This window comes from Berghia stephanieae, chromosome 2 (assembly GCF_034508935.2).
Source record: "Berghia stephanieae isolate SIO BIC M18660-M18661 chromosome 2, UCSD_Bste_1.3, whole genome shotgun sequence".
Taxonomy (NCBI): Eukaryota; Metazoa; Mollusca; class Gastropoda; order Nudibranchia; family Aeolidiidae; genus Berghia; species Berghia stephanieae.
Window position 1 is genome coordinate 13,272,896 of NC_088361.1, and position 26,740 is coordinate 13,299,635.

The 26,740-nt window shown below is 36.4% G+C and overlaps 2 protein-coding genes across 3 annotated transcripts in view; both read right to left on the reverse strand.

Annotated features, from left to right (window-relative positions):
* Positions 1-1,458: 1,458 nt before the first annotated feature.
* LOC144964351 (large ribosomal subunit protein eL27-like) lies at positions 1,459-6,085 on the reverse strand. The gene is made up of 4 exons (XM_078898467.1): positions 5,931-6,085; positions 3,799-3,968; positions 2,442-2,552; positions 1,459-1,531 (listed from the first exon to the last, which is right to left on the reverse strand). The coding sequence occupies exons 1-4, from the start codon at positions 6,009-6,011 to the stop codon at positions 1,483-1,485; spliced, it is 411 nt and encodes a 136-aa protein (XP_078754593.1). The 5' UTR covers positions 6,012-6,085; the 3' UTR covers positions 1,459-1,482.
* Positions 6,086-16,176: 10,091 nt separating this feature from the next.
* The window catches only part of LOC144964363 (galactocerebrosidase-like), a 31,750-nt gene continuing 21,186 nt past the window's right edge, over positions 16,177-26,740 (reverse strand). The window contains exons 15-18 of one of the 2 annotated variants that reach the window (XM_078898524.1): positions 26,043-26,208; positions 20,622-20,785; positions 19,072-19,151; positions 16,177-17,650 (exon numbers count right to left, since the gene is read on the reverse strand). In XM_078898524.1, the coding sequence (XP_078754650.1) occupies positions 17,438-17,650; positions 19,072-19,151; positions 20,622-20,785; positions 26,043-26,208 (623 nt within the window). In that variant the 3' untranslated portion in view covers positions 16,177-17,437. Of the gene's footprint in view, positions 17,651-19,071; positions 19,152-20,621; positions 20,786-23,866; positions 24,048-26,042; positions 26,209-26,740 lie in introns of both variants that reach the window. The other variant, XM_078898523.1, reaches the window with a different exon arrangement.

The following is a 26,740-nucleotide window of genomic DNA, read 5'->3' on the forward strand; positions in this document are numbered from 1 at the left end:
ACTGTGAATAGCGTTGTTACAAAGATTTTAAAGGATCATTATCCGTAGGGAGTAGCTTCCCTTGGTTTGGGACCAGGCAAAGCAGCAACATTTCTCAAGTTTCGCAATTTTTTTTTCGTTATTTTGTTTTCGCTTCTTATTTTTCCCAAAATTTGCCACGATTTGCCAAAATTTGCGGCCGCAAAAAATGCAGATGACAGATAGGGGACATAAGAGAGAGTGAGTGCCTCCCTTCCCACTATGGGAGGTCAGGAACCCCACCCAGAGGAATAAAAAGGACAACAGGAGCAACCTTTCAAACCCATTATGGAAGGCCAAAAGGAAACCGAGAAGATAAGAATGTTTTAACTTTGTTTCTAAGAGTTTTACAGCACTTGGAATACATTTAGGTCATATCAGCGCCAGTAAAAAGTAAAAAAATGGGATAGTAAAAAGTTCTAGAATTACAATTAAAACATCCAAGAAAAAGCAAAACAAAGGGGAATTGGTTCAAATGGGGAACAGATGTAGATTCCAAAAGCACACTATCAGTGTAGGACTTTGATTTTTTTGTTTGTTTGTTGCTTTAGGTCTCTTCCAACACAATTGAGGTTATATGAGAGACCGCTGAAACAAAAAAACAAGCAATCCAACAAAAATAGTACAAATGTCAATCAAAATCATAACCTAAAGATATCATAAGCTAAATTATAAATAACCAAGAACAAACAGGCAGAGGATTTACAGGAAAAAAAATATCCCCTGTCAAAAATACAATCACAAACCAAAGAAGCAGGATAGGCTAGTAAAGAGAAGAAGAAACGACATCACTATCGGATCGTACACCCATGCGAACATCATAGGTATATGATTCAAGGGTGATGCTCCCATCCAACCGTAGGACTTTGAGATCAATAAATGAAAATGTCTCATCCAAACACAAGCACAGGTCCCCACCAATAGGAACACACTCAATTGTTTACAAAACATACATATATGTAAAAGGAAAAAGGATACAGTGCATAACAGTCAGAGAAATGATTTACAAGGAAAAAATATCATCTCCCAAAACTAACTGATACACTTGACCGTTTCCCTCCCAGGCCCAGGACAAAACCAAGTAATCTCATACCAAGACAAAGACAGAAAGCAAGTTGGAAAACAGATATAGGGGGATAGAAGACATAGTATGTACCTCCCTGCCCACTATGGGAGGTCAGGAATCCCACCCAGAAGATAAGAATAAGAAACAGATTGCAGATAAAAGAGGATATAGACACAATAAGAGTGCCATTCCCACCCCAAAGGTAAGATTCAAAGATTCCTTCCATAAGGACAGAAAAATGGAATGGGAATGAGTTGAGAAACTTAATAGCTAGCAGATTTGTTTGCCAAGAAGAGAAAGTTTACAGCCACCTTGCATAGTAAAGGTGTTACAAAAAGAAAACATGACAGAAAATGATAAAAATCAACCAAAAATAAACATTATACATCTTTATTTATTTAGAATCGCAACTTCTGGAAAAACCATCTGTTCTTTCCGGTTTTGTGCCTGAAACAAAAAAAAAAAAAAAAAAAAATTAATAAGGGGGAAAATATAATTGATCTTGAGCGTTAAAAAAATACAAAAAAAAAAAAAATTAAATCCAGTAAAACCTTCTTATATGAGAACAGTGGTGATCTCCTAAACACCCAGAGTCTGGGAACAAGGGAAAAAAGGGCATCGAAGCTGATCATGCATTTATACGAAATTGGCAAATAGACCAGAATGAATAAACATATAATATAGTATACTTTCAGAGCTGATCACCACTGAACTGCCAACCAGAAGATGACAATGCACTGGATTGGATCAAAATAGTGATAAAGCCATTTCTAAAACAGTAAAGACTGGAGTGACTCAAAAGTAAAATAAAAAGAAGAGAAAGACAGATGTTGAGAACAAATCAAACATGATTATCATAACTTTCCAATAGTGGGGCGGTCCTAAAAGCGGACCCCTGCGTAAATTGTGCCCAAGTGTGGCCCCAGCGGGTTATGTTTTAAAATATCAAATTAAGAAATTGAGGAGCAGACACCAGTGTAAGATAAAGAACTGAACAAGTGTGTATGAAAGGTGCCAGACAAAGCAAGAAAAAAAACATCCCAAAAAATCATTCGACCTCGACTGGGGATCGAACCTGACCTTGTGATTACCGATGGGGTTCCTGTATTTATTAAACACCAAAATTTTATGAAAGCTGATACCCTGGAGGAAGCGTGGAATCCCCATTTCATTCCACATCTAATATTTAAGTGACCTTAGTTTAGATGGCTGAGAATCGAAAATTAAAGACCTTTTTAGACACCCCAATTTTTTTCTTTATTAAGCATCAAGAGGGTTAAGCAATCATCCTTTCATTAAAAGTGCATCTTTTGATCAGTATGAAGGAAAGTAATAATAGAGTGTTGATTTACTTTACCTTGCTTCAAATTTAGCTTTTACTTCTGCTCTTGCCTTCCTCTTAAGTGCAGGATCTTTGATGGATTCCTTATTCAGATAAGTCTTTTCAAAGCTCAAATCAATGGAGTACCTACAAGGCAAATTAGTAAATATACGTTGAGGTAAAAAATATAAATACTAACAAAATATATATAAAGTTAATATTAACACTATAAAATCAAGCTAAAATTGATAAATTAGTACAAGAATGCACTCGTCTGTACATATTAATGACAGAGGGGGATGGGGCTGGACTGCAGCCTTCGTAAACTCATGGCCTGATACTAACCCAAAAAATGTCAGAAAAGAAGATGAAGATCACAGGAAAAAAATTAATTGTCATTTGTTTTCAATAGCTCAATCAATAGAATCATGTTTCCTTGTGCACTTCTAACAACAACTCACTTTTCACTTTCATTTGGTGATCATTTTCTTTTGTGACGTAAATTTTTGGTCAGTGTCAGGCCTAAAGTTTACGAAGGCCACAGCTGGACCCCAATCCTGCAGGAGTGGGGATCCAGATAATCTGATTTTCAGGGACAGAAATTGCAGTGGCATCCATGGGCAAAATGCATTGCACCAAAAGGCAGTCAATTGTGTTTTTGGTGGCCCTTAAAAGGGCCATTTTACAGGATGGATCTTGTAATGTTGGTGATGTAAAGAAATCCTTAATCGTGGGCTGTCTTTTGTTGATAATTAAGACACACATCTCTGCTTTGCTCTCCAAAGCCCCAAAAAGTTTCAATTGCTACTTTTGCTTCAAAGCTGGAAACCAATGACGTCTACAGTTTCATCATTGTCATCCTCATCAGACTGAAGTGAGGGCGTCTCTCTAATTGGTTACTAACAAACATTTACTGATTGATGAACAAACGAGTTGTTATAAACTACAAAGCATTGATTTTATTAAGGGGCAAGTAAGCTATTTGATTAAAATCTTTAAATGTCTTAAGTTGTTATGTCGCTATATGCGGGCTTTGTAAGATTTTGTCATTTTAGACATTTCATTACAAATAGTGTATAAGGGGTAAAAATGGGACTTTGACAATATGTCAATACATGTCATTAGGAGGTTGCAATGTATGTATGATAATAAAAATATAACCCTGCAAGAGCATCAAATGTGGTAATACTTGCATGCATCCTCAAATATTAAATCAAAACTTCTAAGAATCATTTTTAAAATACAGAACAAAAATACAATTTTATAAATTGCAATGTGCAGTTACGCTAAAATTAAATTTTAAACCTATCACAAAAATCAATCTTCTCTCATGTTGAGAACTAAAAAATGGAAAGTCAAATAACAGAGAAGATCAACTACCATTCTTGTTTACCTGGTTGGCATAAGATGGGTGTAGTTGCAGATTTTAACAAAAGGCTTAATCTTAACCCTCTTCTGGATTTTTCTGTTGCTCATTTTACGAATAACTTTCCTGGGGTAGCGGTCAATACCGGCAACCAGAGCATGGTTGTAGGGGGCATCAGAGGTTGCTTCATCAAAGTTCTGGAGAGAAAAAAGAAAGGAAATTGTTGACAAGCTAGCCACAAATAAAATGACAATTCGTAACAAATAAATTAAGGCAAATTAATAAAAATTTCAAAATGGAATACGTCAATGCCATCAGCCTGCCTAAAGTGCTGTCAATGACTTGGAATTCTGAATGTACTGGCAATTTGGCAACCATGTGCATGTAAATTTATGGTTCCACTAATCAAGCTATCAGGACTTCTATCTGGCAATTTTTTCTTACTAAATTCAAAAAAATAACAAGCACACAATAACCACAACATTAACTAATTTTCCCAACTAAACTAGTACAAGGTACATGGCTACGTAATAATATTCATTCCTAATTATCTGTGTATTTTAGTTTGAGCAAACAATGTGGTGCTTAAATTTTAATAGGCCTACCATTTGGCAATTTGTCCAATTATATTCTAGTAACATGATCACTATTATTATCCTCATCATTAATATTAGAGAGTCTACATACACAGTAACTGAGCACCTAGTCTCAAGATCTGCGTACACTGTAACTGGTTTGCCGCAAAAATACAAGCAATAGATGGACTTTGCTGTTGTGTGTGTGTGTATAATTTATTTAAAGCAGTCAATAAAGGTGAGATTCAATCTTACTTTAACCAAACAGATCTATGTCTTAATGTTATCATTAAAAGAAAAATGCAATTATAGCTTAATTGAAGCCTGAGTCGAAACACTCTTCCTGCTCTCTTGGTGAAAAGATGTATTCTACATTAACAGTAGGGTAACTATTATCTGGAAAAAAATCTGTTACTATTAAGGTTAAAATTGCACGAAACATGCACCGTAAAGTAACTCTGTAACACTTCTTTTATCTACATCACCAGATGACCCATTGTTTCTTTCATCTTCCCCCATATACCCTCCCCCCCCCCCCTCTTCTCTCTTGGCATAGTGTTCTCCATTCCCCTTCCCATCTCATGACAAAAGGAAAACTTTCTGCTTGGTTCGCAAATACATGTAGGATTTGTCACTAGGCTAATGGATTAATAACCAATGGGTGTATAATGCCAGACTAAAGATTCTCTGTTTGGTCAATTTGTTTAGGCATGTGACCGTCTAGCAGCCCAGCAATTGCTTACGTTCTGCCTATAGCACATTAAAAGGGCGGTTTGTTGAGGTGGGAATGAAAGAAATCAAGGTCATAATCAAAAGTTACCATGCACCAAGCTCAATGCCCCCCCCCCCCCCCTAAAACATGATACATGATTACGTGTATGTAGATCCTGAAGCTAGGTGCCCGTTTACTGTGTACGAGACATATTACCAATGAATTAAAATTATCAGCTGGAAGAAATGAAAATTTAATGAACAGTTGATAGTAATATCTTAAATTTAAAAGTTTAATTTTGCCATTCTCAAATCATGACGTGAATAGGGCCTACAAAAATCGTTTATAAAGGATCATAATTAATCAAAGCTTAAGCTGGCTTTAGAAAAAAGCAAAATTAAAGTCAAGTTTAGCATTGCAAAAGTGGGTGTGTCAAGGGAGCCACAGGCCTGAGTCTGAATTTGACTAACCATAGCCATAGATGATGAATAGATGCAACAGCAACGACACTTATCAGCAAACTTATTTTTATGCCAGTATCATCAGTATCAGACATCGCCTTCTACCTACTTGTACTGTTGCCTCACTGAACTGTCCACAACAAACAGTAAATCAGTATGCCAATTATGCTACATTTTTAATGAACAACACTTTCACTTTCAGTCATGTCAATGTCATGATGACTGTCACCAAAGAATCAAAGTTATAAGTGAACATCCTCTCCACTGGCAATTGCTACTGTAATAGTACATCAGTATCAAGTGTGTCCATAAACCGTTGACACAGTGATCAGTCGTCGTGGTGTGTGAAGAAGAATTAGAATGTGAATGAGAATGTGCAGTTTCAAACACATCGTTCATCGGGGAACTTACCTTCACAATGATAGCTTTGCGTCCAGCGAAACGCCCTCCAAGCAGCAGAACAACTCTGCCAGGTCGCATGAACTTCCTCATGTTTATCTTAAAATTGAAACAATAATTTGAATTATCTAATTGAGTTTACAAATTACTAGCTATATACATGTTTTGGCTACACTGATGGAAACGACAAATGCCAAAAGAAGGAAAGATTTCATGGTAAATTACAAACATTGCGATCTCTTTACCAATCAATAAATTATTTAATACAAATCATGGAATAATGATATATATAATTAAGACTTATCTACATTTATTAAATTAGAGATTAACTCGATGTTAAAAGATTAAAAGTAAAATGAAAGTTAGAAATAATATTATTTCTACCTTTTAGTCTACCGGAAGTTTTAAAAAGAGAGAGAAACCTTTGTTTATGGAGGTTGATATGGTCGGAATGCTCTCTAACAAAGTGTTGTCAAATAATAAAGACATGCACACAATTGAAAGAATTATATAGCCGTTGAATGCAAAACTAGTTGTGGGGCTGGGGTTAGGGAGGGGAATTGCAAATGATAAAAAAGAAAATAAATGGGATATTAGCTTCTCTGGCTGGCAACAATTTGAAGGTTCGTGTGGCTATGTGGTCCAGTGGTATGATACTCGCCTGGGTTCAAGTCCCCAGCTGCGTACAGTTGAGTCCTTGGAGAAGGCTCTTTATTCACATTATCTCATCGTACTCATGTGTAAAATAAGTACCTGGCCATTAACAGCGTTGTCTCTGTTCGAAATAAAATGTAATATCGCCTAGCTAGCATTATAATCTCTTTTATGGCTCTTTGGTGTCGTTCTTAGTAATAAATCGAAACCGCCGGCATCATAAATTTGAAGAATGGTGCCAACGACTTATAAGATATATTCACGAAAAGATACCTTATGGACCATCGTATTGGAGAAAATGAACACAAAATTGAAACTACTCACTACCTAGAACGCTTAAAACGACAGCACCAAGTTATCTTCACTTGGTGGACTCGTTGTGTTGGTTTGCTTTTATGGGTTTTTAGTTTTTAGGCGCTTACGACACTTTTAGGTCATTTCAGCGCCAATAGAAAGGCAGATGATTTTTAGTTATTTATTTATTTACTTAGTTTTATTTTTTATTTATTCATCTATTTATTTATATATTTATTTATTTACTTATTTATTTATCTATTTATTTATATATTTATTTATTTATTTATTTATTTATCTATTTATTTTTGTCAATAACGTTAAGGTCGATATCCATATAGTGTATTTATATATAAAAGTAGTTGCTCATGGAGCCGGAGTTTATCCGCAGTCCTCGTGGCTACGGTTTATCCCGGTTTCTATAGCGTAAAACGGACAATAGCTATTGCTTGCTGTCCTTTGGATAGGACGCTAGTCTTTCGCAAAATACTTTCCGCCAAATCTAACAGACTCGGCTACCCATTCACTGCTGGGTGGACAGAGGGGGGTGTGTCAGAAACAAAATCTCGACTGCACCCGGGATCGATCACGGTCTATTTGCGTGTGAAGCGAGTGATCTACCAGTTGAGCTATCGGGACCCCTCAAAAGGAGATAAATGAAACATTATATTTTATGAAATACGTGAGATTGAATTGGGCTGGACTGGACATTCAAAATTGCCTAAGTAGCTGGTGATAAATTACCATCCCACTTATTCTGGATCCGGGAATGAGTGCACGTCACAGCAACTTGACTTAGAAAAATGGTCACATGCATATACGAGATGGAAGTCGGTTTGGACGACGTCAATCCCTCGAGGGGGCGGAGACATAGACTCCTCGAAACTAGGTGAGAAGTTGCCACCAGTAAGAGAAGACACTGGGTGGTAGCGAATCGGCTTCGGTCGAGAACCTGCCTTACGGCAAAATCGCTTCATCAGTGGGGACTTTCCACCTGTCCAACATGTACCCGATGTAGGAACGAACCGGAAACCGCAGAGCATCTAGTTCAACGGTGTGTTGTGACGAAGCTTCCGGGCAGATTTGAGACGGTGCACGAGTGCGGTAAAGAATTTGCAGATTGGGTCGATCGTCATAACATAGTAGTGTGCGCACCATTAGAAGCTGCTGCGGTCACAAGAGTAATGCTTTGGTGGACTTGAGATAATACATCGTCCAAACTGTGTGTCTATGTGGGTGGTCTAGTGGTATGACTACAGCCTTTGAAGCAGAAGGTCCAGGGTTCGTGACCGCTGTGAGTGGCGCATAGTTGAGTCCTTGGAAAAGACTCTTGACTTACATTCTCTTACCGTACTCAGTTGTAAAAATTGTAAAGCGCTTTGAGTGCGTTTAGTGTATATTGCGCTATGTGTAAGTGCTCTTTGTTTTTTTTTAACGACTCGTACCAAAAGGTGACGTCATATCACTTTGCAATCATAAAACCCCACAGACGAACTAGAAAGACGCGGCATGGACGGCATGAACTTACTAAACTCGGTTCACATCGGGCATGGACGATACTGGTGCACAAACCAGGGAAAGGGGCAGACATGACACAGAGGGGAATACGTCATCAAAACTGGCTAGTGAGAGGTCGAGCGCCGCCATTTTCTTTTTTATGCAACCAGGGACGCTGTGCGATTTAGTCTCTATTTTAATGAGTTTGATTGAGAACCCTTGATTTCTCTGTGTGCTTGGGACAGCGTGGCTCAGCGGTATGGAATTTGCTTCAAACCCAAAAAGTTCGACTACCCGCCTCGTTGTGTGGCCTTGAGCAAGCCCCCTCGCCCTAGCTCACTTTGCGGCGCTGCACTGCGGCTGACGCCTGGATTATTCCAGTCTTACATTGGAATAGACCCTAAAGACAACTTTCCCCTTGGGGATGAATAAAGAGAATTTTATTTTATTTTAATTTTATTTATTTTACTAAACACTATATAAGGGGATATTTTAATAAGCAATTTTGTCCTAAATATAAAATGTGAAAATCTGCAAGAATATGAAAAAATGAATTTGAATTTTTTTAAATGGCATTATCTATTGAAATGATTTAGTTTTCTTGTGTTTCGAGCGACAGGTACTCAACTGCAGGTACTCATCTACAGGTCTGATAACCCACATTGTTTGTTTTTAAGGGTTTTGCGGCGCTTGCAACACGTTTAGGTCATATCAACGCCAATAAAAAGGAAGGAAATGAGATAGTAAAAAGCTCTAGAATTACAATTCAAGCACCCAAAAAAAAAGGTAAGACAAAGGGGTATTGGTTAAACTGGGGAACATATGTAGATTCCAAGAGCAAACTCTCTGTGTTCTTCGTTTGAGATCACATTCATGTCCCATCCTGACACAGTCCCCAGTTACAGGAACACAATGAAATGTCTACAAACCATATTATATGTTGAAAACAAATAATACAGTACATAACAGAGATATGATTTACAAGACAAAAAATATTATCTCCAAAAACTCTAACTATACATTTGACTGTTTCCCTCCTGTGCCTCCCTGCCCACTCGATAACCCTAATTGTTATGGGTTTTCAAGAAAAATGAGAGGAAAAAAATATCTAGAAGGAATAACATGATGATAGAAGATATAGCAAGAGTGACCTTGGTATGCCCCGCTCACACTCACATTGTCAAGAGGACTCCTCCTGCCAGGTCAAAACGTAATTAACCAGTATTTTTGACCAATCAAAACACGGGATTTGTGACACATCCTCAAGGCCGCTCAGATAAATATACACGTAGTTGGTTGTTTACAAGCAATAGAATGAAGAAAGTTGACATCACTCCGGCTCTTTTAATATTGTTTTGTGATTATATCTGAGATGCACATTCCTCCTACCAAATCCAAGCATCAGTAGCTCACTGTATAGTCACCTGGAACAACTACAAAAGACGTCTAACTTCTACTCCATGGCACAAGACCGAAGGACTAAAGCTCCGGTGGTCGCTGGTTGGGATAAGTAAGTGATTAGATCTCACTATTGTTTTTTGTTAGTTTTAAAGGGTTTACGGCACTAGCAATACACTTAAGGTCATATCAGCGCCAGTAAAAAGGAAGAAAATGGGATAGTAAAACGTTCTAGAATTACAATTAGAATACCCAAGAAAAAGTAAGAAAAAGGGTAATTAGTTCAAATAGGGAACAGATGTAGATTCCAAGTGCACACTATTAGTTACTTAGTTTGAGATCACCTAAATGGCTCATCCTGACATAAGCACAGGTCCACAATAAGAGGAAGACACTCAACTGTTTACAAATCATTATAATATATGTGACCCTCCGCCTCGAAACGGTATTAAGTCGGATTTTTCAATTTTGGGTATTTGGTACCCAATCATAGCTTATTTTATGCTTTAAAATTTGATACCAAATTTATACAATTGTGATTATTCATTGCCGAGATATGACCGTTTGAAGTAGGGAGAGTGTGAAAACCCAGTTTTGAGAAAATCGACTTTGAAGTGAGGCACCGTTTTCACGCACAGTCAAATCAATGGGTAAAGATAACTCCTTAGATACGGGCATCGAAAATTTGACGAGAATAGTGAAATTTGGCATGAGCTTAGATTATACATCTAATCATGTACATACAAATTTTTGAAACGATCCAATTATTACTTTTGTAGTTATTCATTATTATGTAAGATCTTCTTAAAACAAATAAAACACCTTGAAAAAAAATGCTGACAATTGCTCACTTTTTCAAGAATTTTTGATATTTAAATAAAGAATCAATGAAATAAGAATTAATAATGTGAAATTTTTGTCTTATTTAATAGAGAAAATACGATTTCAAAATGCCAAAAGTTAAAGAAGGTTTTATAATTTGAAAGTACAGTTTTGAAACTACGTGAAGCCGGGTGGGCAGGGAAAGAATTATCAAGAAAGAGGATTAGAGAGGAAGAGATAGAATGAGAGAGTAAAATACACACACACACGCACACACACACACACACACACACACACACATGTGAGAGAAAGAGAGAAAGAAAGAAAGAGAGAGATATAGAGAAAAAGAGGAGCGAGAGGGGGAGGGGAGAGAGACTGCATTAAGAGGACGCGAGGGAAATAGAAGAAAGATTGAAACCTGTTTAAGTGTATGTGTGTGTGTGTGTGTGTGTGCGCGCGTGCGTGCGTGTGTGTGTGTGTGTGAAAGAAACAAAAGGGAGACGGAGAGAGTGAGGTAGACATGAAGAAAGGGATGGAGGCGGAGCAAAGAATTGTAGGGATAGTTTAAAGAAAGCATTTTGTTACAAAGTAAGTCATAGTCAATCAACTGGAAACATATTGACCAATGAGATAGCAATTAAAGAAATGGGCTGGTCAAATCAATCATTGCATTGTTTCCATTTTGAGTCAGATGACAGCTTGAGGAAGAGGGGTGGGGCTTATTGTGTAGTGACTTACATGAAAACATGTTATTGAATCTCAAGTTTTTCTTAGCGTTCCACCACATTGTTCATTGTCTAAAAAGACCGCCCCCCCCCCCCCCAACCCCCTTTCTTTCAGTATACAAAGAAAGCACGACTAAACGAACATCCATCTCTCTCTCTCTCTGTGTGTATGTGTGTGTGTGTTTGTCTCTCTCCGCTCATTCATCTATCTATCTATCTATCTATCTATCTATCTATCTATCTATCTATCTATCTATCTATCTATCTATCTATCTATCTATCTATCTATCTATCCATTAATAGGTTTGTCATTCTATCCATCCATTTCATTTTTTAGTTACACGTATTTCCTTCGGGAGTTCATCAATTGTTGAAGGCTCTATTTATTATTCTGCTTTTGTACTTAAAATTAAATGTTTATCCTACAACAATCTCTGTAAGTGTAAGATAAGGCAACTGTTGTCCTGATAAGTCTTAGCATGTCCTCTAATTTCATGAATAAAAAAAAGAGGGACAAAGGAGGACCTTCACCTCGATCACTTGCAGCTAGACAAAGAAATTATAATAGCACGTGGTGTGTATTAAAATGCACAAACACACACAATGTAACACACGCATGCTGACGTCATGAAGCATTCCCCGAGCATTATGGCCGACAGCCACAGCGCATGTGATGAGCGTTGACCAATCAGAATCATTTATTTGTAAGGTTGTCAGGGAAAAACCTAGACTTGTTTACAGTTTTTAAAGTTCATTATTGGTTGACAAATGGATGATGCCAAGTCTGCAAAGATAGATCATCATCAAGCCCTACTGCAACCTCCTCGTGGTGTCGAACGGTAACAGGTCAAGCTGGCCAACTGCAGAGGGCGACAAGAATAGGCAATGGCAAACCATTCTTGTAACTTTGCCGAGTTAACTGCATGAATAAGTCCAAAAAGTCAAACGGTGACAGCGTAAAGGGGAGCATGTTTTCACGGAAGACTGCTGCCTCGCTCGGTTGGGAGCGTGATGTTCGTCAGGTCACACCGAACCGTCAGCCAGTTACTAGGCGAAATAAATTTAACAAATGTGACAAAACCAAAATTGGGACATGGAATGTCAGGACCTGTGCCCAAAAAGGAAAACTAAACAACATTCTAAAAGAAATGAAACGGCTCCAAATAAATATTCTTGGCCTGGCAGAGATGAGATGGAAAGAGCAGGGAACCATGTCAAAACAAGAAAACAACACGACATATAAGATCATATGGAGTGGTGGAACCTCTTTCCAAAAAGGAGTAGGGATGATCTTAGACCAAAAATCAACCAAATTTTACAAAGGGCACGTAGCAATCTCAGACAGAGTTTTGCTGGTTAAGCTAAGAGGACCTGTAGTTGACACCAATATTATTCAAGTTTATGCACCAACAGAAGAGGCGACAGATGCAGATATGACAGAGTTTTACCATTCACTAGACAAAGCAAAACGAATGTGTAAATCACAAGAAGTCCTTATGGTAATGGGGGACCTAAATGCTAAGATTGGCAGAGGCAGAGATGGTGACATAATCGGACCACATGGACTCGGAGACAGAAATGAACGAGGAAACATCTGGGCAGATTGGTGTAGAACAAATAAATTAATGATTTCAAACACCTGGTTTCAACAACACCCAAGAAGAACCTGGACATGGCAATCACCAGGGGACAGAGCAAGGAACCAGATAGACTTTATAGCAGTATCATCAAGATTCAGAAATGGCATATTAAATTGCAAAACCTACCCAGGCGCCGATGTAGACAGTGACCATGCCCCAGTTGTTTGTACAGTAAGGATAAAGTTTAAAGCTATTCAGAGAACAGCTGGTAGAATAAAGAGGGATTACAGGTTATGCAAAGACAATGGCATACAAACAAAAATGAGAGAAGAATTTGAAAATGCACTCATGATACAAAGCCAAAGTGAACCTGATAACGAAAAATGTGAAAAACAATTTGATATATTCCAAAAGTGTGTCAAAGCAACTGCAGAAAAACATTTACCAATAGCTCAAATAAACAGCAAAAAGGAATGGATGACAAATGAAATTCTAAACCTATTTGAAGAAAGACGAAAATGCAACAGAGGGTCTGCAGAATACCAAACATTGAACAACCACATTAAATCCAAATGCATCGAGGCACACGAGAACTATCTAGACTGGAAATGCTGCGAAATCGAAAGAGAATACAAACCCAACCCCCAACAAGCTCACCAAAGAATAAAAGAACTATCAGGGAAAAGGAAAAGCAAAGCAGCAGGAAGTTGTATCCAAAACAAACAAGGGGATCTGCTATTTGAAGAACAACATATAAAAAGCCGATGGGTAGAATACATAGGCGAACTGTACAATGATCCAAATAGAAATGAACCACCACTGAAATTCAAAGACCCATTAAGCGGTCCAAACATCACCAAAAGTGAAATTGAACATGCCATGGAACGAATGAGGGATGGTAAAGCAACAGGCCCTGATGAAATATCTGTAGAGGTATTAAAAAGCCTAGGAGATCTAGCAATTGATGAACTTCACATATTATTCAACAATATATACAATACTGGGAAAATTCCAGAAGATCTCTGTAACTCTATTTTCATAGCAATACCAAAGAAAGCAGGTGCAGTCAGATGCGAAAATTTTAGAACTATAAGTTTAATAAGCCACATCAACAAAATACTGTTGCGTATAATTATCAACAGGCTAAGGAATAAGATTAACCCCGAAATCGCAGAAGAACAATATGGATTCCAACCTGACAGAGGGACAAGGAACGCAATATACCTCCTCCGTGTTTTAAGTGAAAGAGCTATACAGGTTCAGACCCCACTATACCTCTGTTTTGTCGACTACAAAAAAGCTTTTGATAGAGTACGCCACGAAGAAATACTAAAACAACTGCACTCCATTGGCGCTGATGAGAAAGACCTCAGACTCATGCAAACATTATACTACACCCAGCAGGCATCTATCAAAATCGGAAACTCTACAGGAAATTCCATTCCTATTAAGAAAGGAGTCCGTCAAGGGTGTGTTGCCTCACCAGATCTGTTTAATCTATACCAAGAAACAATCATGAGGGGCATAAATAATATGGAGGGAATAAAAGTGGGAGGTCACAACATAAATAATATAAGATACGCAGACGATACGGTACTCATTGCAACATCAGAAATCCAACTTCAAAAGATTGTTGACAAAGTGGTAGTAGATAGTGAAGCCAAGGGAATGGAAGTGAATATCACCAAAACGGAATGCATGGTAATACAGAAAAACCCCGAAAACAACAACACCTGCAATATAACGATTCACGGCGAGCAACTTACCAACGTAGAAAGTTTTAAGTACCTAGGTTCAATAGTGACAACAGATGGAAGATGTAACCGAGACATACGAGCAAGAATAACTCAAGCCAAACAGGCCTTCATGGACCGGGGAAACATTTTGAAAAACAAACAGATGTCGTTCGGGATTAGATTCCGAGTCTTGAAGTGCTACGTGTGGCCAGTCTTGTTATACGGATGCGAAAGCTGGACTACAAATGCAGAAACACAAAAGAACATTGAAGCTTTTGAAATGTGGTGCTTGAGAAGGATGCAGAGAATATCGTATACTGCACACAAAACGAACGAAGAAGTGCTAAAACAAACATACCAACAAAGGAAACTAATGCCCTTAATAGTGGATCGACAACTATCCTTTTTCGGACACATAGTAAGGAAAGATAAGAAGGAATACCTGGCAAGTTGTGGAAAAATACCTGGTAAACGCGCCCAGGGGAGACAAAGAAAAACACTCATAGACCAACTGAAGGGCTTCACCAACCTAACAATCCAAGAGCTGTTTGAAAAAGCAAGAGACAGGGAGGAATGGAGAGAGATAATTCATGCAGTATCCGAAGCCTGGACCAGGCATGGAACCTAGAAGAAGAAGAGATTGGTTGAACCATGAAATTGTGGAAACAGCCATGCTTTCTCTGAAATAGATAAAGACACGCCCTTTGCTGTGATATCTTACATCTTATTGGTGGAGAAAAAGACTCGGTATTACAAAGCCTTGGAAAGGGTGGCTCTCTGAGAGAAAGTCAACTCTCGTTTTGAATGTGTCACTGATAGTTGCATTTTAAAACTTGAAATTTATATAACTTATCGTCAATATTTATGATGAATTATTATGTTTTCATGTAGAAAAATGATTGTAGTTTCTGAAACAACCAAAAACTGAAATTTGATAATTTTGACCATTTCCACTTTAAAACCGGTTTTCTTCGTTTTCCAAATCCCGACTTAATACCGCTTCGAGGCGGAGGGTCACATATGTAAAAGAAAAAATCATACACTACGTAACAGAACGATGATTTAATGAAAAAAAATGTCCACTCCCAAATCTAACTATACATATGACTGTTTCCCTCCCAGCTAGGGTATCCGGCCAGGGATAGGATAAAACCAAGTAATCTCATTCCAAGATAAAGACTGGAAGCAAGTTGAAAAACAGATATAGAGGGGTAGAGAATGAATGCAGTATGTAGGTACGTACCTCCCTGCCCACGATGGGAGGTCAGGAACCCCGCCCAGTAAATCACGTGTGTAGAACAAGCTAGTGAGTATTTTACTCAAACGCATACCATCATGTAGTTTGATTGTTTAGCACTAACTGCCATTGGTTACATTCTGACAACTGTCCGAGGGGCGTGGTTATGTTCCTGTCTACTGGAGTTTTGGCAAAAACTTTACATTGGGTGTAATGAAATGAAGACTTTCTATTTTTTTTCACCCTTTAACAACAATACATAGTACAACTGTGTCTGAATATAATATTAGAATATAAAAACCCCAGAGTCAAACAGAAAATATTTTACTGTTTTATTTAAATTCCTAACATGCAAAGAATACTGATAGATGGAATGGTATCAAAACGCCATTATTTAGTCTGGCCACATGCATTAGTACATGACAAATTGAAAGACTCTCTCTCTCTCTCTCTCTCTCTCTCTCTCTCTCTCTCTCTCTCTCTCTCTCTCTCTCTCTCAAAGTTTTGTTAAACAGCACTCGCAAGACACGTGGGTTAGCACCAGGTAAAGTAAGATGAAAGTCTAAAATAAAAGAACATAAGCAATAAGTAGATCATAGAAGCAATGCATCTCTGTATCAGTTTGATACACAAAGCATTGCCTCGTTTGGATCTTTGCAAAAAATGAAAATATACTTGAAAAATCATCAACAATATATCTCATACCCATACATACATAATATTACACAAACAATATCTACCTCACATAATATTATAAATCGAAAATGTTTGTTTTTAAGGGTTTTACGGCGCTTGCAACACATTAAGGTCATATCAGCGCCAGTAAAAAGGAAGAAAATGGGATAGCAAAAAGTTCTAGAATTACAATTAAAGCACCCGAGAAAAGGTAAGACAAAGGGGAATAGGTTCAAATAGGGAACAGATGTAGATTCCAAGAGCACACCGTCAAAGTACTTAGTTTGAGTTCACCTAAAAGTCTCATCCACACACAAGCACAGGTCTCAACCAAAAGGAACACACTCAAACGTTTACAAATCATATGATATAATATGTAAACTAAACATAATACAGTGCATAACAGAGAGATGATTTACAAGGAAAAAAATATCATCTCACAAAACTATAACTATACATTCGACTGTTTCCCTCCCAGCCAAGGAACTCTGGCAAGGATCAGGACAAAACTTAAGTAATCTCATTCCAAGACAATGACAGGAAACAATTGGAAAACGGTTATGGGGGGATAGAAGACACAGCATGTACCTCCCTGCCCACTATGGGAGGTCAGGATCCCCACCCAGATAAATCGAAAACATAAGCGTAAGGCATATAATTAAAAGATGATTTACAAAGAAAATAAATCATGATTAAAATTAAAAAACAGCATGTTAACAATGGTCATAAGACAATAGGGAGACAATCATAGGTCCAAGGGTTAAAGTTTAATTCAGATGTGATAAATCTACTTCATAACCTATTTATTATTACAGGCATATGATAAAGGCTGGCTTGTCCATTTGATTATAAACTAAACATCATACCACATAAAAATAAAGTACGTTATATCTTTTCAAAGTCAGTGCTTTTCAGGCACAAATTTAAGGTCGTTATGATGGAAATAAGATTTCATTTTGAATAGACCATCAGTGTGTGACGTAATCAACAGGTTATCAAAATCAGCCAATCCAAAGTCATCAGTGCCTATAGCAACAAACCCATTGGCTGGTTTGGTAGGGATGGTCACGTTGAACAGAGCTTGGCCGTCAATCGCTCCAGATGCTGTGTTAGACTGAGGGAAAAACAGAATGGAATTCAAGATTTTAGAGCAATAATATATCGTTGTAAAATAGAAAGAAAAAAACCCAAAAAACTCAAGCATTTATACAGCGTAATATCCACTAAACGTGCTCAAAGCACTTTACAAGAGGTCCCTAGCCAACAGTAACATTAGAAATCCATCAAATCACTAATGGGGTTGTTTAACATTCTGCAGCAGTTCACCATTGTTAGATACGCATTATTGTGCATTTTGACAGAATTGTATGAAAACGTTGAAGTCCGATTTTAACGGCATCACTGATTATTCACCAAAAGAAGTTAAACACTCCAGTTTCACATCAATAAAATGATATATCTGCAGTTTTTGGGGTTTTTTTTATTTGGGGATGTTTATTTTTCTCCTAAATTTTCACCGGATAAGAAAAGTAAAAAACAACAACGGATGCTGATGATATCTATAGACATGTTTGTGATTCTGAGAGTTGTAATTTGTGGTCATATTATGAATTTGAGCAAGCAAAATCTTCAATTAGTGAGTCTGATGGACAATAGCAATTGCTTGTTACCCTTTGGATAGGACGCTAGTCTAGTCTATTCCAAAGTTCTAACAGACCCAGCTACTCACTGCTGGATGAACAGAGGGGGGGGGGGGGGCAGAAAAATATCTCGACTTGACCCAGGATCGATCTCAGTCCCTTTGCATGGGAAACGAATGCTCTACCAACTGAGCTATTGGGACTCCTCCTAAATCCTTTAGAATGAAAAATTAACTATGAAAGGCAACAAGTTTCAGAAACATTGACACAAATGGGTTTGAGCCTACTGAATATTTAAGAATATTTGGGTTTTTTTTCCCACTGATGCAATGCAGCTGATAAAAGATGAGACATAGGCTTGCACAACAGACTCAAGATTCTACCAGCTATCTCCCTTCTCCTTGCTAACTCTATGATCATTGTACATTTTATAACCTTTTTTTTCCATACAAATTCAAATTAGGCGGCTGTGACAATTTTTTGCATGAAAATTATTGAAATTCAGGAATCAACCTCTATTTTCTAAGCAAATCAAAATCCAAGGTGGCCGCCATGTAACATGATAAAATTTGCATAACATAAATTTATTTAAATACGCTCCTTGTCTATCAAGGATATAACCTAAAAGTTTCTTGACGCTGATCCCAATCATTTTTTGAGATATCCAATGTATCATTGTAGCATCACATTTTTCTCTTTCTTTGTCCAAACCCTCCAAAGTTGTTTTTTTTTTTGGGGTGTTTTAGCGTTAATCAAATTGTATTGAAGATTATTGGAACTCATTATAATGTCTTATCTGCAACATTTTGCTTATTTGTTTTGTTAACATTTAATGTCTTTATTAATGATTAATTCACAATCCTACATATCAAAGAAGATGGAATTAAGATCTTACCTTCACATATAAAGAAATACGGTGCCAGGTGTCAGACAACTGGTGAGGAAAAAACCCAGAGTCGATTTCAGATGTCCTTGCTAAAATAAAATAGACAGTAAAAGTAAATTAAGTGAAAGAATTATAATAAACAATATAAAAATATCCAAATCCATTCCTTGTTGGTTTGTTTGTGTTGTGTTTTGTTTTTGTGTTTTTTTCACACAATCCCTTGTAACTGTTACGGTGAGCGTTGATCTCTATTTAAAGCCGATATTCAAGATTTAGTCGAGCAGATGATTAACCCACTTTGACCATTTTTCCCCCCAAGATATTAGCCTCTAGACAGCAGTTCTCAATTTCAAACTGCCAATGAAAAATGCGAATGTGCAATTTCCAAACAGGATCTTTTGAGTTTATCATGTCAGTTTCCACTAGATTTTCGACCCCACTTTCCTGAATAGGATCTGTGCAGCGAGTGAGTAGCAGTTAACAATTTTACTTTAAGAAAAAAAAAAACTATAATAATTTGTGTGCCCCATTTGGGATTTTTAACTTAGAATCTTTAGATTCGGAGGCCAAAGCCATACCTCTTGAATTACTAAGACACTCAATCAAGCATTTAGTTCATTGAAAACACAGGCTTTCTGTTTGTTTTAACAATATATTTTAAAAGTTAATAATCAACTCAGCAAATAAATAATCTATTTCTACCTGTAACCATTTAAATGCTTATTTCTTACTTTAAAATTTTTTTGGGGGGGGGGATAGTTTATCGTATCATTTGAGCACCCATTTAGTTTTGCGGCAAGAAGATTTAACAGAGTAAACATAAAATCTCTTAGAAAATTTTTGTCTTTTGCATCGATCTAAAAAAAAAAGGTCACAGCCACTATGATAGAATCCCGAGTGAGGGACAGGGGTTAAATTTCTTTTTCTGTTAACTCTATGAAAATCTGTTAACTTAGCATTTTTTTTATCCCTCGCAATTAAAAAAATAAGATGCCAAAAACGGAGGTCGAACTCGGGTCCTCTGAAAGTAATGCCTATTCACTTCTATGATATCATATATATTTTATATATGTGAGGCTGGCTGAGAAAACCCTGGGAGATGTGGCAAGCTTTGATTCGAGATATGAGCCAAAATCGAAGATAAAGTGTTTCCCATAGCAACAAATTTTATTCAGAAATAAAATTCATGGCTTGGGTTCTAGTAGACTTCTAATGGAAAATTTAAAGTGGTAAATGATCAGAAAGATGTGGTCTACACCACCCACTGCATACATAACTCAATTTATGAACTTTGCGCATCTTTCCAGGTTTTCTCCGCCAGCCACATATATTACTAAAACATTTCAGCAATGTCACTTTATTCTTTACTTGGATTGATTCATTTCTTATTTTTTTCTTGGATTTTTTCTCTCGTTTTTTCCAAGTTAAAAAAACAAACAGCGTCTGCTTCACAGATTCTGATGTTCTATCATGAATGAAAACGTAATAAATATAACAGTATTCTACATTTCATTTTTATTTTCTTAACAAAGAAGTAGAATGAAAGATGTGAAACATACCCAGGTCATTTGTAACGAAGAATTTACTTCTTTGAATAAACATGAAAATGCCATGAGCACCCCATGATTTACATCCTCCTTGGTCAACTCTAGCCGCTATGAACACTCCTGATGTTGCATTGACAGGTGGTATGTTAAAGTCTATTTCGACAAAAATGTCCTTCCTGTTGAAAAAAAAAAAGTTTTAAATGGAAATGAATTTTAAAACTATCTAAGATTTCAATTCAAAGGACCATGAAGAATCAATAAATCTTCGGAACGGGCCCCCTGAATTATTTTTCTGCGAGTTGTTTCTGTAAGTGTCTGAAGTGTGGTAGTACTAGGTGTGATTCATAAAGTGGGTTTATTTATTTTTTTCAACTAAGTTCATTGAATAAGAAGATTACTGTCGTTAATGCTTTGCAGGCGACATTCAATTTTACTCAAACCTTATATCATGTCAAAGAGTTTTGATTATGTTTGCAATTTTAATGAGATAAATAATGAGAGAAACTGTTTTTGAAAGACATTCAGTCTTTTTGTCAGAAAGTAAAGAACCTAAAAAAACATTTTAGACTGGTGCCAGAGTTTATCCCAGTTTCTACAGCGTGAAATGGACAATAGCAATTATGATAACCTTTGGATAGGACTCTATATTCTATTTCAAAGTACTTTCTACTAGATATAACAATGCCAAATCACAGCTGGGTAGACAGGGGGTTCAGAAAAAAATCTCAAATCGATCATTGTCTGTCTCCTTGTGAAGCAAGTGCTCAACCAATGAAGCTATTGGGACCTCCCTGTAAAGGACGTGAGCCAGGGATAAATGTGTAGGTATCATTTTCATTAACAAGTAGCTGTGTTTTTAAAAAACTGTGTTTAACTCTATTTTCAATTACAAGATATCTATGCGATTATTCACTTAAACATGACCCATAACTCCACAATGAAAAGATTATTCGCTACCCTCTGAATAGACACAAGACTATTACTGTCAGTTTCTATCAGAAGTTTCTATCAGAACTAAGTACAGAGAGAGAGAGAGAGAGAGAGAGAGAGAGAGAGAGAGAGAGAGAGAGAGAGAGAGTTTGTTTGTGTTTTGTTTTAAGGGTTTTACGGCGCTTCCAACACATTTAGGTTATATCAGCGCCAGTAAAAAGGAAGAAAATGGGATAGTAAAAAGTTATAGAATTACAATTAAAGCACTCAAGAAAAAGTAAGACGTAGGGGAACTAGGAACAAATAGGGATCAGATGTAGATTCCAAGAGCATACCACCAATGTACTTAGTTTGAGATCACCTATAAGTCTCATCCGGACACAAGCACAAAATCCAACAAAGAGGAATACACTCAAATGCTTACATTATACATTGAAAATACCAATTATAATAATACATAACAGAGAGATGATTTACAAGGAAAAAAACATCATCTCCCAAAACATTAACTATGCATTTGACTGTTTCCCTCCGAGCTAGGACTCCGGCCAGGGCCAGGATAAAACCAAGTAATCTCATTCCAAGACAAAGACAGAAAGCATGTTGGAAAACAGTTATAAGGGGATAGAAGACACAGTATGTACCCCCCTGCCCACTATGGGAGGTCAGGAACCCCACCCAGAGAGAGAGAGAGAGAGAGTAATAATTCAAAATGTGTAAAAATTAGATTGCAAATTATTGTAATGTAAAACAAAATGATCTTTTGGTCAACTATATTAAATAAATAAATGCAACGCAACGTTAAAAAACATGAAGTTGATGTAAATTAACGAGAATATCATATATGTAAGGGGAAATTTGTTTCAAAATAATTTATTTACATTTTTAATTTCCATCTCATTTTTCCCTTTCATATTTTTACACAATTGCTTGAGAGAAAAAAAAAAAAAAAGAGAAACAAGAAAAAAGGGGGGAAAAAAGGAAAGAAATTAAAAGAAATAAAAAACAAAAAGACTTTATTGTGTCAAACCAATTTTGATTGAAAATAAGGTTAGCATACATAAACAAGTTATACAGCAATACACTCATGTAAATAAACAACTACTAGACAAGCAATGATAAAGGCGTTAGCAGATGAAAATCAACAAGCCAAAAACAGGTGGAAAAGGAAACAAGTTAATGATATAAACAAGATATTATATGTGATTTTACACTTTAAGGTGGTATTACGTCAAGGTGTGAATGATGTCAAAAAATTTAATTCAATACCAAAATGTGAAAACATTTAACCAGTTGACTGCTGTACTATGGAAAAACTTTTATTTAAAAATTCGGGCGAGAAATCTCGTCCTTTAAATATTGATTGATTTAAATGATCCTCATCTTGTCAAAAACTCTCAACCCTGGGACTGAGGAAAGACTTTGCAAAGTCCCAGGTTTGAGAGTTTTTGCCAAGATGAGGGTAATTTAAATCGATTATATTTGAAGGACGAGTTTTCTGGTCATTTTTTGAAACATGAGTTTTTCTAGAGTAATGCTGGTTAAAGTTGAGAAAATTTGAATTCTTGTAGTATGTTAGTATTTTAATTGGTTTTCTATCATCTGAATCATCCTAATATAATACTAGATTGAAGTTTTAGGCCACACATAAGTATGTCATTACATCCCCTCACAATATGTATGGCCTAATATTCTATTATTTTATCATAATTTTATATTTCTATCCCAGACAAAAATCCCATTTTCTTTGCGAAAAAATAAGCTTGCGTAAGAGGTCGTCAAGGAAGCAACAATTTTATTTAACACAATAATGTGTAAAGGCTGTTAGCATTCAATATGAAAATAGCGTCTGTATAATTTTAATATATCTTGTATAATACTTGCATGCTGTGCTCATCAACAATATATAACATGAAAATAAAGTTCAAATCCTATCCAATGAAAAGACATCAAATGCCTATGAGATGGAGTTTCGAGTACGTCTTAATGAACTGGAGCAAATTGAAAATAAAATCAACCAAGTCTAAGCTACATGCAACTAAAAGGCAATTCAGAAAAGATCCACAAACACCAAAAATTCCAGATAAAATTTTTTTAAAAGGTTGAACCCTTGACGTTTGAAAAAAGAGTGTAATTTGATATCAAAACTCATTTGCAACAAGGGAAGGATAGAAATTTTATTGATCTATGCATTGAATATGGCTTCAATCTACACATTACAGCCAAACTATATAAAAAAGAGAAAATGTGTATCCAAGATTAAAAAGGGAATTTTTAAAAATCCATAGCACAGTACAACAAATTCAGAAGTGCAGCGTTTGTCTTACCAATTGTAATCACCAATGACGGCAAACGGAAAACTGAGAGTAATTCCACTGCACCAAGACAGAGGTGGATGAATAACGGTGGATCTCGCCACCAAGCCATGCGAGGCATTCTGGGATTTCACTACTTCTATAGACCCAGTCTGGGGGGTGAGGTGAAAAGGTTCTTGAAACTGGGTATAAGCTGGAAAAATAGAAAGAGACATGAAGAAAAAAGACGCATTGTCTTTACCATAGTCTGGGTGAAAAACTGGGAAATTGGAAGTTGTCACACAAGAGGGGAGCAAACAGCTAAGGGCAAGAAGCATTGCTAATGGTGTTGAAGTAAGGATATAAGCCAGGTCAAAAATTTATTAGGAATTTTTGGATGAAAAAAAACCCCCAAAAAACAAAACAGGGACACGCAGAGATCGAAATGATTAATCAAATTTATGGTGAAATCTACATAAGATTCAATTTGCTTTTTTTATACTGCCAACAATAAACTTGACTGACTTTGCAATGGAACACAACTGAGCTGTAAAACACACAACCTCAAAGGGAACACCACTGAATTGATTTGAAAACATAAACATGGTTTGTGCACCATGCAATGAGTGCCTGATATGCTATTGAAGAAAAGTGCAAATATCACGATAAAAAATTTAAAGATATAAATTAATGTCAGCTGTAAAATGTCTAGCCAAGATATTTAATCAACTTAAATCAGCTTGTTTTCCCATAAAAGCAAAATCAAAGTTGAAAAGCATGTTCATTGCTACAAATTTATTTTTCACTTTATATTGTGGTCAACTTGGCTTTACTTCAGGTGCTAAATATGTTCCCTGAGTGTGTTGGAAATTAATTTATGTTCGTTCTTAAAAGATGATGAGTGTAAATTGAATCTCTTTTTTTTTAACTTGACAAGACCAATCCATAAAGAAGCAAACGACGACAAACTGAAATTGTAGAAAAACCACTCCATGTCCTGTAAATAGAAAGTGCCTAACTAAAACGAAAAATACAATTTACCAAACAATCATTACACAACTAGACAACAAAAAACAAAACACTTATATTGGCCTGACAGAATGCATCTTAAAATACGAAATTGAATTTACACATACCATCATTTAATAACCAATAGATTTATAAATTCTTCCCACATGTTCTAAATTTTGATGAACACAGCATTCGAGAAAAATATATTATTTATTATTATGATAAGTACATTTTGTGAATAGGGAAGTGAAGTCTTGACGTCACACCTTCAACTCTATATTTAGTCTAGAAAATAAGATGCCATCACTCTGAATTGAAACCAGAAGATCAATTACACAAGGTATGTACCCAGTCCTCCAGAGGAGTGGTTTTACACTTTCAATGAGATTGGAACCAGTTTTTTTTGACAGCACACTTTTGTTCCCTATTGCATGAATTTCCATTTCCATTGGAATACCAAGGTATTTATAATGTAATATTATTTTAAAGAAAACACAGAGCTAAAGACTAGCAATAACGATCTACAAGTCTGATGTATATAGGTCTCATTATAAGATTGTATAAGAATCATGGCAAGACACAGAATCATGAATAAAACTTCCTTTTGAAGATAGGCTACCTGTTTGTAAAATTTGATTGGGGAAGACACAATGAAAGCCAAAAACTAAATATTGAAAAAAAATTTACATTTGAGGTGTTATAACTTTGTATAGCCCTTTGGTATTTGTTTAAGAGCCAAATTTGTTAATAGTTTCAGTCCAGAGACACATATACCTTGTGGTGTCTATGGATAAAATAAAAAAGGGGGTGGGCAATATTCATAGTCTACCACCACTTATTCTTAACTACAAATTCATGACAACAGTCTTATTATGATAATGATTTTAATGAAGCAATTTGAAATTAAAAAATTAAAAATGACAATATTGGTCCTAAATGAAATCTATTAATTTATCTACACAAATAAAATTGTGACCGGAGCCGTTTATTCCGGAATTAGATGATTTAAACATGAATAATATTCTTCCAGTTGTCAACAAGTAAAAATCTAAAGATAGATTCAGAGTTAGTGATAAGTGGCAGTAAACTCTATCGTCAAAACAGACACGATATATTTTGTGTGACTACATGGCAGAAAGTCAAAAGTCAAAAAGCAAGCAGTAACACAATGCACAGTTGAAATGACGTCATGCCTTACCAAGACGGATCACCAATCAAGTTTAAGGGTTTATAAATGGACTGGCACCAGTGGACTGGTGGCTGAAGCACCACTTGTCTTAGGATTTGATTGTGTCTGTAACTTATCGTCTCAAACGATCCGCTCTGCTGGGCCAGATTAAATGGCTCTTCATTCATCTGGTAACCTACGATGTGATGTAAGTATTAGGAGTGGCAATTTTATAGTAGTAGTGAATGTGTAAAACACTGAACGAAAAACATGTCAACACTGTATTGGTTTTTGTCAATGATGCTAAGTTGCTAGAAGCTGTGGACTGTAAAAAAGTCATAAACAAAAATGAGTATAACAGCTTAAAAAAAGAACAAAATTCCAAACATGGAACGTTTCGGGCTAAAAACCCTTCTTCAGCCAACAACAAAAAATATTAGACATGTCCTCTCTGTATAAAAAAATCTTCTTCCTCTTGTTTATTACTTATTGTTTTTTTTTGCAACAGGTTCACGAATATCAAAGGAAAGAAACACCTATTTAAAATAATCACACAAAATTAAAGAGATAAGGGGCCATTGAGTTCAGGTGGATGCTATGGAGAGAGAGAGAGAGGGAGAGAGAGAGAGAGAGAGAGAGAGAGAGAGAGAAAGAGAGAGAGAGAGAGAGAGAGAGAGAGAGAGAGAGAGAGAGAGAGAGAGAGAGAGAGAGTTTCCAAAAATTTATAA

Excerpts from the sequence above, each read along its gene's own strand:
- LOC144964351 (XM_078898467.1), bottom strand. The coding sequence starts at position 6,011 with ATGAGGAAGTTCATGCGACCTGGCAGAGTTGTTCTGCTGCTTGGAGGG. Across the intron at positions 3,969-5,930 it reads GCAAAGCTATCATTGTGAAG|AACTTTGATGAAGCAACCTC; the intron begins GTAAGTTCCCCG and ends TTTTCTCTCCAG. Across the intron at positions 2,553-3,798 it reads ACCCATCTTATGCCAACCAG|GTACTCCATTGATTTGAGCT; the intron begins GTAAACAAGAAT and ends TTTGCCTTGTAG.